We start from the raw sequence: 15,411 nt of genomic DNA on the forward strand, positions 1-15,411 counted from the left end.
CCACACAGGGTGCATTTCCAGGAGCCCCATCTCATGGGACATCCTGAAATTAAGCTGCAGTTAGCCCTGGTGCAGCTGCCCACCGAGTCAGACAGCCATGCTGTGTTGGGCACCCATCTCCTACCAAGTCCCTTTCAGGGAAAAGTGATTTAAGTCTCAGAACCAGCTGGGGAGGGGGCATCATCAGCCCCTGTTTCTAGAGGTCACAGCCTCGGAAAGGTCATCTGCCTGGCAGAGCCAGAGTGGTGGGGCTGACCCCTGGAGCAGCTGCAACGCCCTGAAGGCCTCGGCGGTAGGCGGTTGCTGTCTGTTGACTCTGGTTTCCTGTACGTGGCCAGGGTCCCATACGTGTGTGTCTCCAGGACACAGGGGCTGCGGGCACAGCACAGCTGCGAGGACGCCTTGAGATCAGGGCCGGCTGGGCTGGGGGTGGGCACCCACCAGCAGGTCCAGACACCAACCGTCCGCTGCCTGGGGCCTCCTCGCCCCTCCACACAGGAGGACCCTGGGGCCTCCGGCAGCAGACTCTGCTGACAAGGGTCCCTGTTGGGAGCCCTGGTCTGTCTTCAGGACCCAGCTCCCCTGTAGCCATGCAATTGGACCAGGGGACCACAAGCAGGCAGCCAGCCGCGGACCCTCCCAGAGGGCTTCCCCTGGGAGGCCATTCAGTCCCAGCTCTGCCTGCTTCCGGCACGGAGCACACAGTAAGTTATCCGTCACTGTGGAACAGCAGGCTCGGGGACTTAAGACTCCACGCGTTTACTGCCTTGCAGCCTCTTGGGTCGGGAATCCAGGCGGGCTTTAGCTGGGCCTCCTGCCTCGGGGGGTCTCCAGGGTGCAGCATGGTGTCAGCTGGATCCACAGGTGTCCGGAAGGAGACAACTAAGAACCAGAGGTGGAGGGGCACGCCGAGGACATGGGTGTACACACACGTGCACACACACACACGGGCTGTGCCCAGGACACAGTGCTCGATTCCACAGCCCTGTCTTTGGCAAGGTGCCGTGGGTGCTGCAAGCATTGTGACCTCAGGGGTGAGGTCAGGGCTGGCTGGGGCGGGGGAGGGAGAGCCCAGAGATAGAGCTGCTCAGCCAGGCATGAGGAGGGAGTGGGCAGCACCTCCAGACTGCACCCCAACATGGACTCGCAGCATCCAGAAAAGCCACACAGCCATGCGAGCACAGACAGGACCTCCTCAGCCAGGTCCCAGAACCCCAGGTCAGCCCAGCGCCGGGCAGGGGCCCCCCGCCAGGCAGGGCAGCAAGGGGCGGGCCCCAGGGCCTGGGCCCAGGAAGGAGGGGTCCTGCAGCGTGCTGGCAGCCTCCTGGAGTGGGAGTTGGGGGTGGACTCCCACCTGGCAGCCCTCAACGTGCTGGAGAGAAGGCTGGGGGCGGCAGGGCAGGGCAGGGCAATGGGGTGCAGGGAGAGGGGGGGCTCGAGTCCCAGCACGGCCTTTGCCATTACACTGCCTGTGGCTGCCGATACTTGTGGGGACCAGCGGTGTGAGATGGAGTGGACGGATGGACAGACAGTGGGCACACTGTCCCTCTGCTGCCCGGAAACTCAACCTCGTCGAGAGGGCGCAGCAGCCTGTTTCCTAACAGATTTGAGGGATATGCACAAAGGGAAGGTCCTCTGTGGCCTTTGGCCGGGGGTCCCCCACGCCCCAGGTGGGCGCAAGGGCAGCTCCGTCTCCTGAGTCCAGCGGCAGGTCGGAAGCTGGCGGGCAGCCTCCCTCTCTGGGTCCCCAGCCCCCCAGACCCACGGTGTGCTGCATGGGGACTGGGGCACGTCAGCTCTCCAGACTGTCCCTGGGGGGGGTTCCCAGGTGAGGTTCTGGCCTGTGCTTCCGTGGTCGTGTCTGTCCCCGAGGGAGCTGCCTGACCCACCTCAGAACGCAGCTCTTCTGTTCCACACCGTCGCTTCTGCCCACGTGCTCAGGCCGGTCTCCCCTCTGCCGCATCTCGTTTCCCGTCCAGGGCAAGAAAGCACTCCCCCTGCAGCTGTCTGCTAACTGCGTTCCTATTCTCCTGTCTTTTAAATACACTCAGTCCTGGTCGCCGTGGGACTGGGAGGCAGGTTTGGAGTGAGACACAGATCTTGCTTGTGGCTGTGGTCAACCCTGACCGACCAAGCCCCCTCCAGGGTGCAGGAGGGGCCAGGCTCAGTGTGAAAGGCTGAGCCCTCCAGGAGCAGCATGGGGGTGGCTGGTTTTCTGAAAGGCCGTAGGAAGGAGGGGGCTTCCCAGGCGGCCCTGGTGGGTAAAGAACCCACCTGCCGATGGAGGAGACTTAAGAGATTCAGGCTCGATCCCTGGGTCAGGAAGATCTCCTGGAGGAGGGCATGGCAACCCACTCCAGTGTTCTTGCCTGGAGAATCCCATGGACAGAGGAGCCTGGAGGGCTGCAATCAAGAGGGTCACAGGGAGTCAGACACAACTGAGAGATCGAGTACGCACGTAGGAAGGGGGGCCTTCCAGGAGGGGCCGTGTGTGTACTGAGCCCCAGTGCACACCCCTGGGATGCAAACTGTGGAGTCAGAGCCGGTCTGAACAGACACTGTCCTGCAGAGGCTGGGTCCTGGGATGGGTCGCTGAGCCTCTGTGTCTCAGCACCTCGTGGGGTTGCTGCGAGGACACGGCAGACAGGATCAAGCTCCTGACACAAGTCCGTCCTCGTTGGCAGTGGCGGGGGCTCTGGTGAGGTAGGTGGTGGGGTGAAGTACAGCCCGGGAGAACCCCCTGCTGACCACACAGTCACTGGTCCCCAGAGAGGCAGAGGTGGGGAGGGGCAGAGGGAACTCAGGCTGGACATGGCCAGGGAAGGGACAGGCCCCCACGCTCCAGGCGGGAAGGCCAACTGGGAGGGGAGCTGAAGGTAGCAGCTCCAGGTAGACGGGAGGACGGTCCCGCTGTCCAAGACTGACCTTGGCTCCTCCCAGGAGCACACCCCCAGCAGCATCCACTCAGTCAGTCAGTCACTGGGCCTTTGCCCAGGGCCTTCCCTGGGACGTGCGGGGGACCCAGAGACAGGCAGCACACCTCCAGGGGGACTGGGAAGGAAAAGGCCCAGGGGTTGGTCAGTGGAGCCGCCAGGGTTCCTGTGAGTTCAGGGGGAGCCAGGGAGGGCCATCAGTCATCAGGGAGCCGGAGGACACACCCCCTACTCTAGGACGCGCTGACCACGGCGAGCAGGCTGAAGGCGACTTCACGTGGCCCCCACACGGGGTCAAGGAGGACGGGGAGGGGGAGGACACATGCCCTGGGCAGACAGGAGAGCGGAGGCCCAAGGTCAGCCGGAAGGGCTCGGGCAGCTGGGCCGGTGCAGAGGCTGCAGAGGACAGACCGCCAGGATCCCAGTGAGCTGGAAGGGCTGGACCCAGAAGAGCCCGGCGGGGCTGATGGCTGCTCTGGACACGTCACTCCACCGTTCTTTCCACAAACATTTGCTGAGTCCCTGCGAGGAGTGCCAGGCCCGGTTCCAGGTGTTGGGGACACAGCTGGAAATGAGACATGAAGAGCCCTGTCTCCTGGCTTGCATTCCGGTGGGGGAGACAGCAATAAACACTGGACAGGGCCCAGAGGATTATACAGGGCTACAAGATGGAAAGGGCCGTGGGAGGAAATCGGCGGGTTAGGGAGTGGAGAGTGCGGGGCGAGGGCCAGATTTTAAAGAAGCTCATCGAGAAAAACGCAACTGAGCAAAGAAGTGAAGGGGGGCAAGGGGCTGAGCCAAGCAGCACTCTGGAGGGAGGGTTTCGCCAAAAAGGAATAGCTAGTGAAAGGTCCTGAGGTAGAAGTGTGCCCGGCGGGTTCAGAAGTAGCAGGAGCCCTCTGCACCTGAGGTGGGTGGAGTGGGCAAGAAAAAGCCAGAAAAAGGGACTTCCCTGGTGCTCCAGAAGTTAAGACTCCGAGCTTCCACTGCACAGGGCATGGGCTCAGTCCCTGGTTGAGGAAATAAGATCCTGAATGTCCCCGAAGATCCTGCATCCCACAGGGCATGGCCAAAAAGTAAACAAATATTTATGAAAAAAGGAATAGAAGGAAATGAGATGAGGGATCATTTTTGTTATTTCTTTTGTTCTTGTTTTTTTTTTTTTTAGCTATGTTGTTGTTCAGTAGCTAAAATATTTCTTTCTTATTTAAATGCAGTAAAATTCACCCTTGTTAGTGTCCAGTTCTACAAATTTTTTCTTTTCAATTAATTTAATTTTCTGGGGGCCATGCTGCACGGCATGTGGGATCTTAGTTCCCTGACCAGGGATCAAACCTGCGCCCCCTGCAGTGGAAGCTGCAAGTCCCAACTGCTGGACAGCCAGGGAAGCCCCAGTTCTAGATTGGGACTCATCCAGTGGTGTATCCACTACCACACAAAAGCTATGAAACAGTTCCATCTCCCCCTGCAAATTCCCCGTGCCCCTTTTCATAATCAATCCTCCAGGAACCCCGCTATCCCCAGAAGCCACTGGTCTGTTTTCTGTCTGTATAGCTTCACCTTTTCAGAATGTCACAAAAATGGGACAAGGCAGCGTTGCTTTGGGGGTCTGGTTTTTTGCACACAGCGTAACGCGTGTAAACCTCCTCCACGTGGCCTCCTTCGTCAGTCATCCCTCTCGTTACTGCTGAGTAGAATTTCTGTGGGTACTGAAATAAAGTGCAGTTTTTTTGTGCATTCACCAGTCGAAGGACATTCAGATTTTTTCTGTTTGGGGTTATTATAAAGCCACGGTAAACGTCTGTGTACAGATTTTTGTGTGACATTGTCATTTCAGTTCGGTAAATGCCTAGGAGTAGAACAGCTGAGTTGGATGGTAAATGTAGGTTTCACCTTCTCAGGAAGTACCAAACTACCCTCCGCGCTGGCTGTGCCATTCTGCATTTCCGCGGGCAACGATGGAAGCTCTAGTTACTCTGCCTTCCCACCAGCACTTGGTATTTTCCAGTTTTTCTTTGCTCCATTCCAGTAGGTGTGTATTGAGATCCCACTGTGGTTTTAATTTGTTTCCCCCGTGGGGAATGGTGTGGAGCAGTTTTTATGGGCTTATTTGCCATCTGCTTTTCTCCTTTAGTGGAATGTCATTTGAATCTTTTCACCTGTATTTTCTTAGGTTGTTTGTGTTTTGTTCATAAGGAATTTATATATTTCAGGCCTAGTCTTTTATCACGTATGTGATTTGAACATTATTCCTCCAGGCCCAAAGCTTATCTTTTCATGTGTTGTAGCTGTCTTTCAAAAGGCAGAAATTCTTCATTTTGGTGAGCTCATTTACCAGTTTTTTATTTTATGGATGGTACCTTTGGTGTCGCACACGGGACTGCTTGGTGCAACTCAGGATCACAGAGATTTGCTCCTACATGTTCTTCTAGAAGTTTTAGAATCGTAGGTTTCACTTTAAGTCTGTGATCAATTTTGAGTTAATTAATGTTTGTAGTGAGATATAAATTGGGGTTTATTTTTCACATGCGCTTATCCAGGTATTGCAGCAGCATTTATTGAATAGACCATCCTTTCTTAATTGAATTGCTTTTGCACCTTTACCATATTACACGTGGGTCTTTTTCTAGACTCTGTAGTTTGCTCCATTTGGTTATATTTCTGTGCTTTCGTCAATACCGCACTGCGTTGATTACTATAACTTTATAATAAACCTCCAAATCAGCAGTATCAGTGCCCCAATTCTTCTCTCGAAATTGTTTGGCTATCTTCATTCTTTCACTTTTCCTTATAAATTTTAGAAACAATTTGTTGGCTACTACCAAAAAAAAAAGTGCTTCTGGGATTTTGATGAAAATTGCATTGACTATTTAGATAAATTTAGAGAAAATAGACAATAATATTGAGCCTTCAATCTGTGAGCATGGCATGTCGCTCCATTATTAAAGTCTTTGTTTCTTTCAACAGTATTTTATATTTTACAGTATATAGATCTTACAATTATTTGATAATTTATACCTAAATATCTCGTGATTTTTAGTGCTATTGTTTATAGTATGTTTTGATTTTAATTCCCAGTTCATTGCTAGTACACAGAGACATGACTGATTTTTGTATGCTGACTTTATATTTGCCAATTTGCCGAATTCACTTTTTAGTTCTGGTAGGGTGTCTTTTAGATTCTTTGGAATTTTCTATTTAGATAATACCATCTTCTCGGCCTCTACAGCACCTCCCTCCGTAACAGGGCCATTCAGATGCATACACCCAAGGCCTCTTTTCCCTTTCAGAATCTCCTCCCACATCTCTGAATTCACAAAGAACCAGTCCTACATGACGGGACCTCAGAATTCTGCCCATGGGGACAGACAGAGGCACCCCACCACCATCCTGCTCTGCAGGTCACAGAGCAGCCAGGCCGCCCTGATGCCCAAGGAGCACAGGACGTTCATCGAGGAAGCCTACAACGCAGGTGACCCCCGGCCCCGGGACTCGGTTCCAGCAGACCCCATCAGTCCCTCCACCTGAGGAAGTCCTGAGGATGAGGGCCAGAGCAAGCCCGCCCTCTAGGACCTTGGGGTGTCTACAGGCGTGGATCTGGTGCAGCTTTCAGCAGGGCCTCCCGCGCATCCTCTCTGGCCTCTTCGCACCTCCTGAGACACCATCGGAAGCCCAAAATGCCCTCTCTCAGCCCTTCCCTCCACCCTCCTCCAACACCTTTCACACCCTGGAGCCTCAGCTCACACCTGGCCCTCTCACTGGAATGCTTCTCCCCTCCTTCAAAGGATGGCCTGCCTTCATCCTTATAGGCAACGCTGAAATGCCACCCTCTCTGGGAAGCCAGTCCTGACTGCCTCTCTGTCTTAGGATTTATCACCCCTCCACTCACTGTGTGCCCAGGGCCTTTCAGACAACTTCCCCACAGAACTCAAGTCCGCTGATACTGGGTAGGGCTCTCCTGGGCCGGAGGCTCCTTCAGAACAGAGCCAGGCCCTGACTCCCCTTGAGCCGCACACAGTCTTACAATAAATGAACACCACTGAAGGTTGGGTGACTGGATGGAGGATGAAGGGGTGAGGAAAGAACAGATGGAGGGATGGAGGGATGAATGCTTAATTTATCAACAGATAAACTAAGGGTGGGTGGATGGGTAGATGAATTTTTAAATGGGTGAATAGTGAGTAGATGGATGGATAGATGGATTTAGGAATGGAAGGTCGGATGGACCAAAGGTGGATAGATGGATAAATTTATTAATGGATGGACTGATGAGTGAGCATAAGGGTGAGCAGGCAGGTGCGTGGACCGGTGGATTGATGGATAGAAAGACATGGATAAATGTATGGGTGGATGGACAGATCGACAGACACATGGATGATAGATGAATGGGTAAATGGATGGGTGAAAAGAAGAATCGAGTACCGCACGAGCGAGCGAGGATGCATTCCCTGCTTGCCTTCTTGCTTCCGATCTTCCCGTGAACCTCAGAAGGACGGGCAGAGCGGTTAGGAGCCCCAGCCCTCCCCGCCCGCCCCAGCCCCAGCCCCAGCCCCAGCCCCGCCCTCCCCTGCGGGTGCACCGTGGCCCCCACTGCGCACCCACCCACACGCCTTCTTCCTCAGCCATCTGCTTCAAGCTGCTCCGGGACCTCAGCGGTTCAGACTCCCTCCACCTGAGGTACATCATCAAGAAAATCAAGAGCATGGCGTACGGGGCCCCCAACCTGGTGCTAGAAACCATCCACGACTACTTTGTAAACAACCAGCAGGTGAGGGCTGTTCGGGCCCTTCAGGCCAGGCATGGAGAGGGGAGGGCAGGGCTAGACCCAAAGCAGATTCAGACCTTGGTTCCTCCAGACAGCAGAGCCATGAATTGAGGCCAGTCAGTCTCCCCATTGGAGAAGGCAATGGCACCCCACTCCAGTACTCTTGCCTGGAAAATCCCATGGAAGGAGCAGCCTGGTGGGCTGCAGTCCATGGGGTTGCGAAGAGTCGGACACGACTGAGCGGCTTCACTTTCACTTTTCACTTTCATGCATTGGAGAAGGAAATGGCAACCCACTCCAGTGTTCTTGCCTGGAGAATCTCAGGGACAGGGGAGCCTGGTGGGCTGCCGTCTATGGGGTCACACAGAGTTGGACACGGCTGAAGTAACTTAGCAGCAGCAGTCTCCCCATGTGTCCAGCGAGCCAGCAGCGGGTGGGTGGAAAGTAGACCAACATGTGTGGACCATCCTCTGAACAGGCTCTCGATAAACTATCATGATTCTCAGAGATGAGAACGCTGAAACTTAGAGGAGGGAAGTGATTTGCCTAAAGTCACAGAGGAGGGATGGTTGGGTGGATGACTAGGGGAAAGCTCTATCTGGATTTTTTAATGAATGGACGAACTGGTAGAATGCTCTTCAGACCCCCTGGCAGTTCCCTGAGGATGGGGACAAGTGTTTACTCATCTGTCTCTGCAGAACCTAGCTCAGGGCTGTTCACAAAGGTGTTGCTGCATGGATGGCCAAGTGCATCCACTATGCTATCTCCTCGCTGGCCTCTTTAGGCGCGCCTCCCCCCCCCCACTGTTCCCATGGCGACTCCCCACTTAATCAGACCCAACTCGTCCCTGAGCCTGTGTCCACCCTGCCGCCCGCAGATCTCCACCCGGCACAAGTTCCGGCTCTTCCACGTCCTAGGGGCAGTCATTGGAGCCAGTGAGTCCCTGGAGGAGGCCTGGGAGAAGTCCTTCATGCAGCTGGCCCTGGAGAACATGACCAAGTCCACGGTGAGTCTCCCCCCACCACCCAGCAAATAGGCCATTCCACAAAGGCTTCTGGGGTGCAGGCAGCTGCTCCAGGGACCCAAAGAATGCTGGGAATGCCCAGCCTTGTGGCTGACCAAGCGATTCTGCCCATTTTCTCATTTTCTTACCACCAGCCCCTTCAGAGGGACAGCCTCATGCACCCACTTTACAGCAGAGAAAGGTGAGTCTCAGAGAGTTCTTGGCAGTCTGTGCATCCCACCCATTCCCCAGGCAGTGCCTCAGCCCTTGGCTGCCTGCCTCTGGGTCCCCGCCTATTGAAGACCACAGGTTTGGACCTGGGCTGCACATCCCCCAGCAGGTGGGGACAGGCGCTTCTCCGGGTGCACAAGCTGGTCCAGGACTCACAGGGAGAGCAAGTGCCTCCTGGCGCCTCCATCCTGCACGATGCCTAGCACGTGCCTGGCTCTGGGTCCAATTTAGCCTCTGTGCTGGGCTGTCCTGCATCCTTTCAGTCCAGCTGCTTGGGTCCTTTGCTTCTGGAAGACGCTTCCCTGATTCCCCAGGACATCGTCCCCTGTGTTGCTCTGTACTAGGCTTCAGGAACGCCTGACTCTCAGACCCACCCAGAGCTCTCCATAGTTCCTCATACTCTCACCCCACCTCTTTTTCCATCTCTCTGTCCTTCATTCTCCTCTCTGAGGAGCCATCATCTTCCAGATCTTTGACTGCATTTTCTATGTATATCCATGAGCCTTTAACTTTCGAGAGATCTTGGTCTTTGTCCTCAGAAAGTTCCCATTTCATCCTGTTAATAGCTTCACAGATGCAGTGTCTTCTCTTATCTCTCAGGATATTAAAGGGACTGTTTTGCTTCAAGTTTTCTCTCTCTGTTTGGCCTCTGTTTCCTCTGAGTAGCTTTTCTCTGGGTTTCATCAGGTTTGTGGTTTTGGCTATGGTTTTGGTCCCTCCTGCATCCGTGGCCTTCTCTATGTGGCCATCTGCCTGTGCTTAAGAGCTGTTGAGGTGCTCTGGGCACACAGGTGGGTGGTGAGGTTGGGGGTCCACTGCAGAGTTATGAGGTGAGCCCTCTACTGTCCTCTGCGTTTCCCCTGTCCCCATATCAGCACCTCAGTGACATTCCTCTCGGGCCATCCAGATCTCCCAGGGAAGCCCTGATATGGGGCGCAGCCCCGTGCAGCAGAGTGGAGAACCTGACCCAGGAAGCGTCTGTCCTCTGCACTTGCAGGCCTGGCCTCCCCGCCCAGAGACCCTCAGCCTGGCCTCCAGAGACCCTGCGGGTGTGCAGGGTTGGGGGAGGGATCTGGGCACTTGACTACTTCGCACACACTCCGCCCTCTCCCGGCCTCCCTGGCTGTAAGCATCTGGGAGACACACCCCCCAGGATTTCTACCAGATCACGTGTGGTGTCAGTGGAGGCCGGTTCTCAGCTTGCCCTACCGCCAGCTTAGCACTCAGCCCAGTTACCTCAACCAGAGGGGTGGGCTATCGCCCTCAGTAAAAATCTCCTAAATGTAGAGTACTTGAGGTCCTTTCCTGAAAGAGCAAAATCAGATTCAACCCACCATCTTAACAAGAAGCCCTCATAGTCACCCTTTCAACAAATCATAAATGATGTAACGATTTCATATGATGACTCAGACAGCCCTGAGAAAAGCCCTGGGTGTGCAATACAGTGCCAGACGGTCTGAGGCTGCCCCCCGAGTAGAGCGTGGTAGGCCTGGCTGGGGTGCAGGGAGGGAGAGGCGGCTGGCCAGCTGGGCCTCTGCCCCCAAGACACCGACACTGACTCTTCAGGCCGGAGATCTCGGGACAGAAGCAGAGACTCTGTTTCTGAATCCCTGGCTGTGGGATTCTAAGACTCCAAGGCTGTGATGTTGTCCTGAGCTCCCAGGAGTTCCGGAAAGAGGTGACATCGAGTAGAGCCTTCAGGATGCGTGTCCAGAGTGTAGGCATTGGAGCGAGCTTTCAAAATGGACTAGCGTTTGGATAGACAGGGCGAGTGGGCAGTGTTCCAGGCGGGAGACACAGCATATGTGCAAAGGCTCAGCAGCAGGGACAATGACAATGGGTTTCTGGACCAGGAAGAGGCCCAGGGATGTGGACATTCACATGTGATCCTGAGTCCAGGGGATAAGCCTCACCTTCACCCGCCCACTCTGCGTGTCGGGCTTCCTCAGCCGGTTTTCCATCCAAAACCTGGGTTGACAGTAGCTGTCTTGCCCACCAAACCAGACCCCGTGTGTGAGATGTCAAGGCTCCATCTGACCACCCACTCTTCCTTTCCGCCCCCCACCCAGGAGCTGGAGGAGGCCTACCAGGACGCGGCCAGCAACGTGCTGGTGGCCATCTGCAGGCACTCGTGGCAGGTGGTGGCCCAGCACCTGGAGACCGAGGTCCTGTCGGGCGTCTTCCCGCACCGCAGTCTCTTCTACGTGATGGGCATCATGACCTCTGACGGTATGTCCTGCCCTCGGGGCCTGGACCCGGCCACTGTCTGTCCGCAGGCCAGCAGGGGGCAGGGCAGGCCATGCAGAGAGCAGGAGGGGGCCGCCAGGGCTGCTGACCGCAGGACACACTCGGGACCGAGCATCAGCTGCACAAGCCAGATGGCCACAGGCTGTGGCCGGACACCCCCACGGCCCATCTGTGCTGCCCGTCCCGATGAGGCCACGCTCCTGCCCTCGGCATTTCAGCCGCCCGCCTGGACACAACCAGGGCGGAGTGAGGAGGCCCCAGGAGGAAGGCCTGCACTGCCGCGTGGTCCGTGGTCCTCTCCGTTGGTTCCCGGCAGACAGCCAGGCCGAGCTCACAGACTGTGCGACAGGCCTGGGCGCCCAGCTGCACGTCGCAGGCCCGGGAGGTCCATATCTCTGTGCCTCCCCTGTGGCTGCTGCCTCTGAGCCACAGGAAGGGCCACTTGGATAGTGGGGGGTCTCTGAGGACCCCTGGGGAGGACTCACGGGGGGAGGTCTTACCAGGATGAGGCTCAGCTAACACTCTGAGTTCCTGTCGTGCGCCCAGCTCTGCCATCAGGAGCTCACAGCCTCACCAGGGAGGCAAACTCCACCTCTCATCAGTCCCTCACTCATTCATTCACAAGCATGAGCTGAACTCACTGCTGCCCAGCTGGGGAGGTACTTCTGCCTGGTGGCCATCAGGGAGGACTTCCCAGAGGAGGCAGCCAACTCTGAGCCATGCCTTGCACGCCATGAGTAGGGGTTTGAGGAGGAACTGGTGTGAGTACACCTCCGGACCTTGGGGAGGAGCTAGTCAACAGCCTCAGTGAGGGTGGGGGCAGGGGGTTGGGGTCGGGGGGAGAAATGGGTTGGCGGGTCTGCTGTCTCCAGGGCGACCCTTGCTTGGGAAGAAGGCTGGGAGGAGACAGGCCCCAGCTTGGCGCGGCTTGCCAAGCCACCTCCCCTGGAGCTGACAGGCTGGGCGGAGGTCCCTCTGTGCCTCGGGTCAACTCTGAGACTCCCCCAGAGCAATCCCCGGTGTGGCCCCTCTTTCCGAGGTTGGGTTTCCAAAGCTCCCTAAAGGCTTTCCAGCCCCACAGTGTGCCCCTCTCTGGGCCTTGTTTTCCCACCGTTGAGGAGATCCAAGGACATCCCAAGGGGCTATGCCCAGCAGGAACCCTCTATACCACTGTCAGTGAGCCTGAGGCCCAGAGAGGGAAGTTGACCCACCTGAGGTCACACAGCATGGATGGCAGGACCACGACTCCAGCCCAGCGCTCTGGACCCCCAGGTCCAGCTCACCATCCTCGGAGCTCACCCCTCAGGGAGCCAGACAAACACAGGACAATGTAGTCCTGACTCAATCATGACCAAGGGATGGGGGACATGGAGCCCAAGACCCAGCCCTGGCCGTGGACCCAGGACCTGGCCTCCAGTGACCACCACCTCCACTCTCTCCCCCAGAGAATCTCTTCAAGGAGAAAGAGAAGGCTGGCTGGGAAGAGCAGTTGGCCAAGGTAGGGAGGGAGCCCAGCCACGGGGGCCTTCTGCGGGGATGATGGGGGGCGAGGGTGGGCACCCGCTCAGCCCTGGGAGGGCGGAGGAGGCTCAGGACGGGAGGCGGAGGGCGGGCAAGGCTGGCACCGAGGAGCAGCAGGGTCCCTGGGAGGCAGGATGTGAACCTGTCTCTAGACTCCTGGCATAGAGCCAGTGCCCAACGCACATAAGGCCCTTCCCGCCCGTCCTGGGGTCTGGGTCCATGGCTGAGGGGCCCAGGGAGGATGCGGAGGTCAGACGGGAGAGCAGAGGGGCAAGGAGGAGGGCGGTGGGGCTGAAGTTGTCACAGTGCGGACGGGTGTCACGCTCCAACCACGCACCACATGGCCAGGAGAGGGGACTCCGGGCCCTGGCAGGCCTGGATTCAAGTCCAGATTCAGCCAACCACAGCTGTGCGTCCTGGGTGACCTACTTTGCCTCTCTGTACCTTATTTCCTCCTCTATCAAATGGGGGTGAAAGTACCACCTCCAATGCTTGCTGTGAAATGACAGGCAATAATCTACACCATGTCTGGCTCTGTGCATGGCAGACAGGAAGCCCTCACTCACTGCATTAGTTATTATTATCATATAGTAGCAGCAGAATGGTTGTAATTAAATAGCATTTAGTGGAAATAACACCACCAGCAGCAGCAATACAGGTAATTAATAGAAAAATAAGACAGAAAATCACTAAGTACATAGAAGACTTCAACAACATAATTAACCAAATTGATCTAATTGACGTTCTTTTCAAATATAAATGGAACATTCACCAAGACAGATCGTTTACTGGGCCATACATCAGGTTTCAATAAATTTAAAAGGACTGAAATCAAACAGAGTACATTCTCTGCCCAGAACGTCAATTAGAGATCAATACCAAAAATATATCTGGAGAAATTCCAAATATTTGGATATTAGACAACACTCTTCTAAATAACCCACAAGCCATAGAAGAGATCACAAGGAAAATTAGAAAATATTTTGAAATGAATGGTAAAGAAAGCACAATATGAAAATTTGAAAATTTGTGGGGCTCAACAAAAAACAATGCTTAGAAGAAAATCATATTTGTAATGCCCATATTAGGAAAGAAAAAAGATAAAATCTACTATCTAAACTCTATTTTAAGGAGCCATCCCCCAAAGTGCAAATTAAGCCCAAAATAGAAGAAAGAAAATAATAAAAAGTAGAGGAAAAATCAAAAATTTTTAAATGGACAATAGAGAGTGAATAAAATCAAAAGTGGGTTTTTCAAAAATATTAATAAAATGATAAGCTCTTTGATAAGCTGATCAAGAAAATAAGTATTCATTATCAGTAAAGATGGAATATCACTGAACAACCTTTAAACATGGAAGAGTAATAAAATATGATTCCAATAAATTAGGCAATTTAGGGTGAATAAATTCCCTAGAAAACACAAACCACAAAATTGACAAGAGAAGAAACAGAGGATCCGAGTAGCCCTGGATAAAAGAAACTGGAGTCATATTTTATAAACCTTCCCACAGGCTTCGCTGGTTAATTCTATCACAAGTTAAAGTGTCAGTCGCTCAGTCATGTCTGACTCTTTGGGACCCCACGGACAGTAGCCTGCCAGGCTCCTCTGTCCACGGGATTCTCCAGGCAAGAATACTGGAGTGGGTTGCCATTCCCTTCTCCAAAGCATCTTCCCAACCCAGGGATTCAACCTGGGTCTCCTGCTTTGCTGACAGATTCTCTACCATCCGAGTCACCAGGGAAGCTCATCACAAGTTAATGCAGAAATAATACCAATTCTGTCCAAATTCTCTCAGAAAACAGAGGAGAAGGAGCACTCTGGAAACCATCCGATGAGGCCAGCACAACTCCAACACCAAACCCGGAAGAAGACATTACAAGAAAGCTGCAGACCAATATCTTTTATGAGGATGAACTCAAAAATATTTAGCAAAAGACTAGCAAGAAAAACCTGCCCTTTTGTCCACCCGCCTGGAATCTCTCACATCCCAGAGACCTTGTCAATAGGTGTGATTCTCGAAACCGCTGACGCCTGATAATGAAAGTCCACCTGTCACCCTCTCTGAAGGTTCAGAGGTGGGTCAGAGTTCCAACCGTCGATCCAGCATTGGTTCTCCGGGCAACTCGCCCTCATCCTGGGTGGAGAGCCAGGGGCTCTAGAGAAGTGGAACCAGGCTTCTTGTGAACAACAAAAGACACCGTTACTGCTCTCCTCACTTAGGAAAGGGTCTCAGAAGCTCTGTGCCAGAAGAAGATGGAGACCACGTGTATATTTTTATTGTAAGTCCCAGGATCACATTGAGGAAGGCTCTTCACAGAGCAGGAGGAGGAGGAAACAAGCGTCTGTGGAAGTCCTGCCACTCGCGCACCTAATGATGAGTGAGTGACACCTTCCCACTAAGATCAGAATGAGGCAAAGAGGCCCACAGTCTCCACTCCTGGTCAACAATGCACTGAAGTCCTAACCGGGGCAGTAAGGTAAGAGACAGGCAAAAACAGACAGATGGATTACAATAGAAAATGAGAAACTGTCTTTCTTTGCAGACAACATAATTGCATACACAGAAAATCTCACAGATTTTTAAATTCTGGAACTATTAATTACTAATAATTGAATTCAGCAAGATCTCAGGATATAGAATCAATATGCAAATGTCAGCTGAATTTCTGTGTACTAACAATAAACAATCGGAAAATAAACTTCTAAAA

General features: G+C 54.0%; 1 protein-coding gene across 1 annotated transcript in view; it reads left to right on the plus strand.

Moving 5' to 3' along the window:
• Positions 1-6,233: 6,233 nt before the first annotated feature.
• LOC101118112 (maestro heat-like repeat family member 5) overlaps positions 6,234-15,411 on the plus strand; it is a 57,173-nt gene continuing 47,995 nt past the window's right edge. The window contains 5 exon segments of the mRNA XM_060419957.1: positions 6,234-6,405; positions 7,556-7,701; positions 8,576-8,704; positions 11,002-11,161; positions 12,625-12,677. Of these exon segments, the coding sequence (XP_060275940.1) occupies positions 6,267-6,405; positions 7,556-7,701; positions 8,576-8,704; positions 11,002-11,161; positions 12,625-12,677 (627 nt within the window). The 5' untranslated portion in view covers positions 6,234-6,266.

Source organism: Ovis aries, chromosome 9 (assembly GCF_016772045.2).
Source record: "Ovis aries strain OAR_USU_Benz2616 breed Rambouillet chromosome 9, ARS-UI_Ramb_v3.0, whole genome shotgun sequence".
Classification (NCBI taxonomy): Eukaryota; Metazoa; Chordata; class Mammalia; order Artiodactyla; family Bovidae; genus Ovis; species Ovis aries.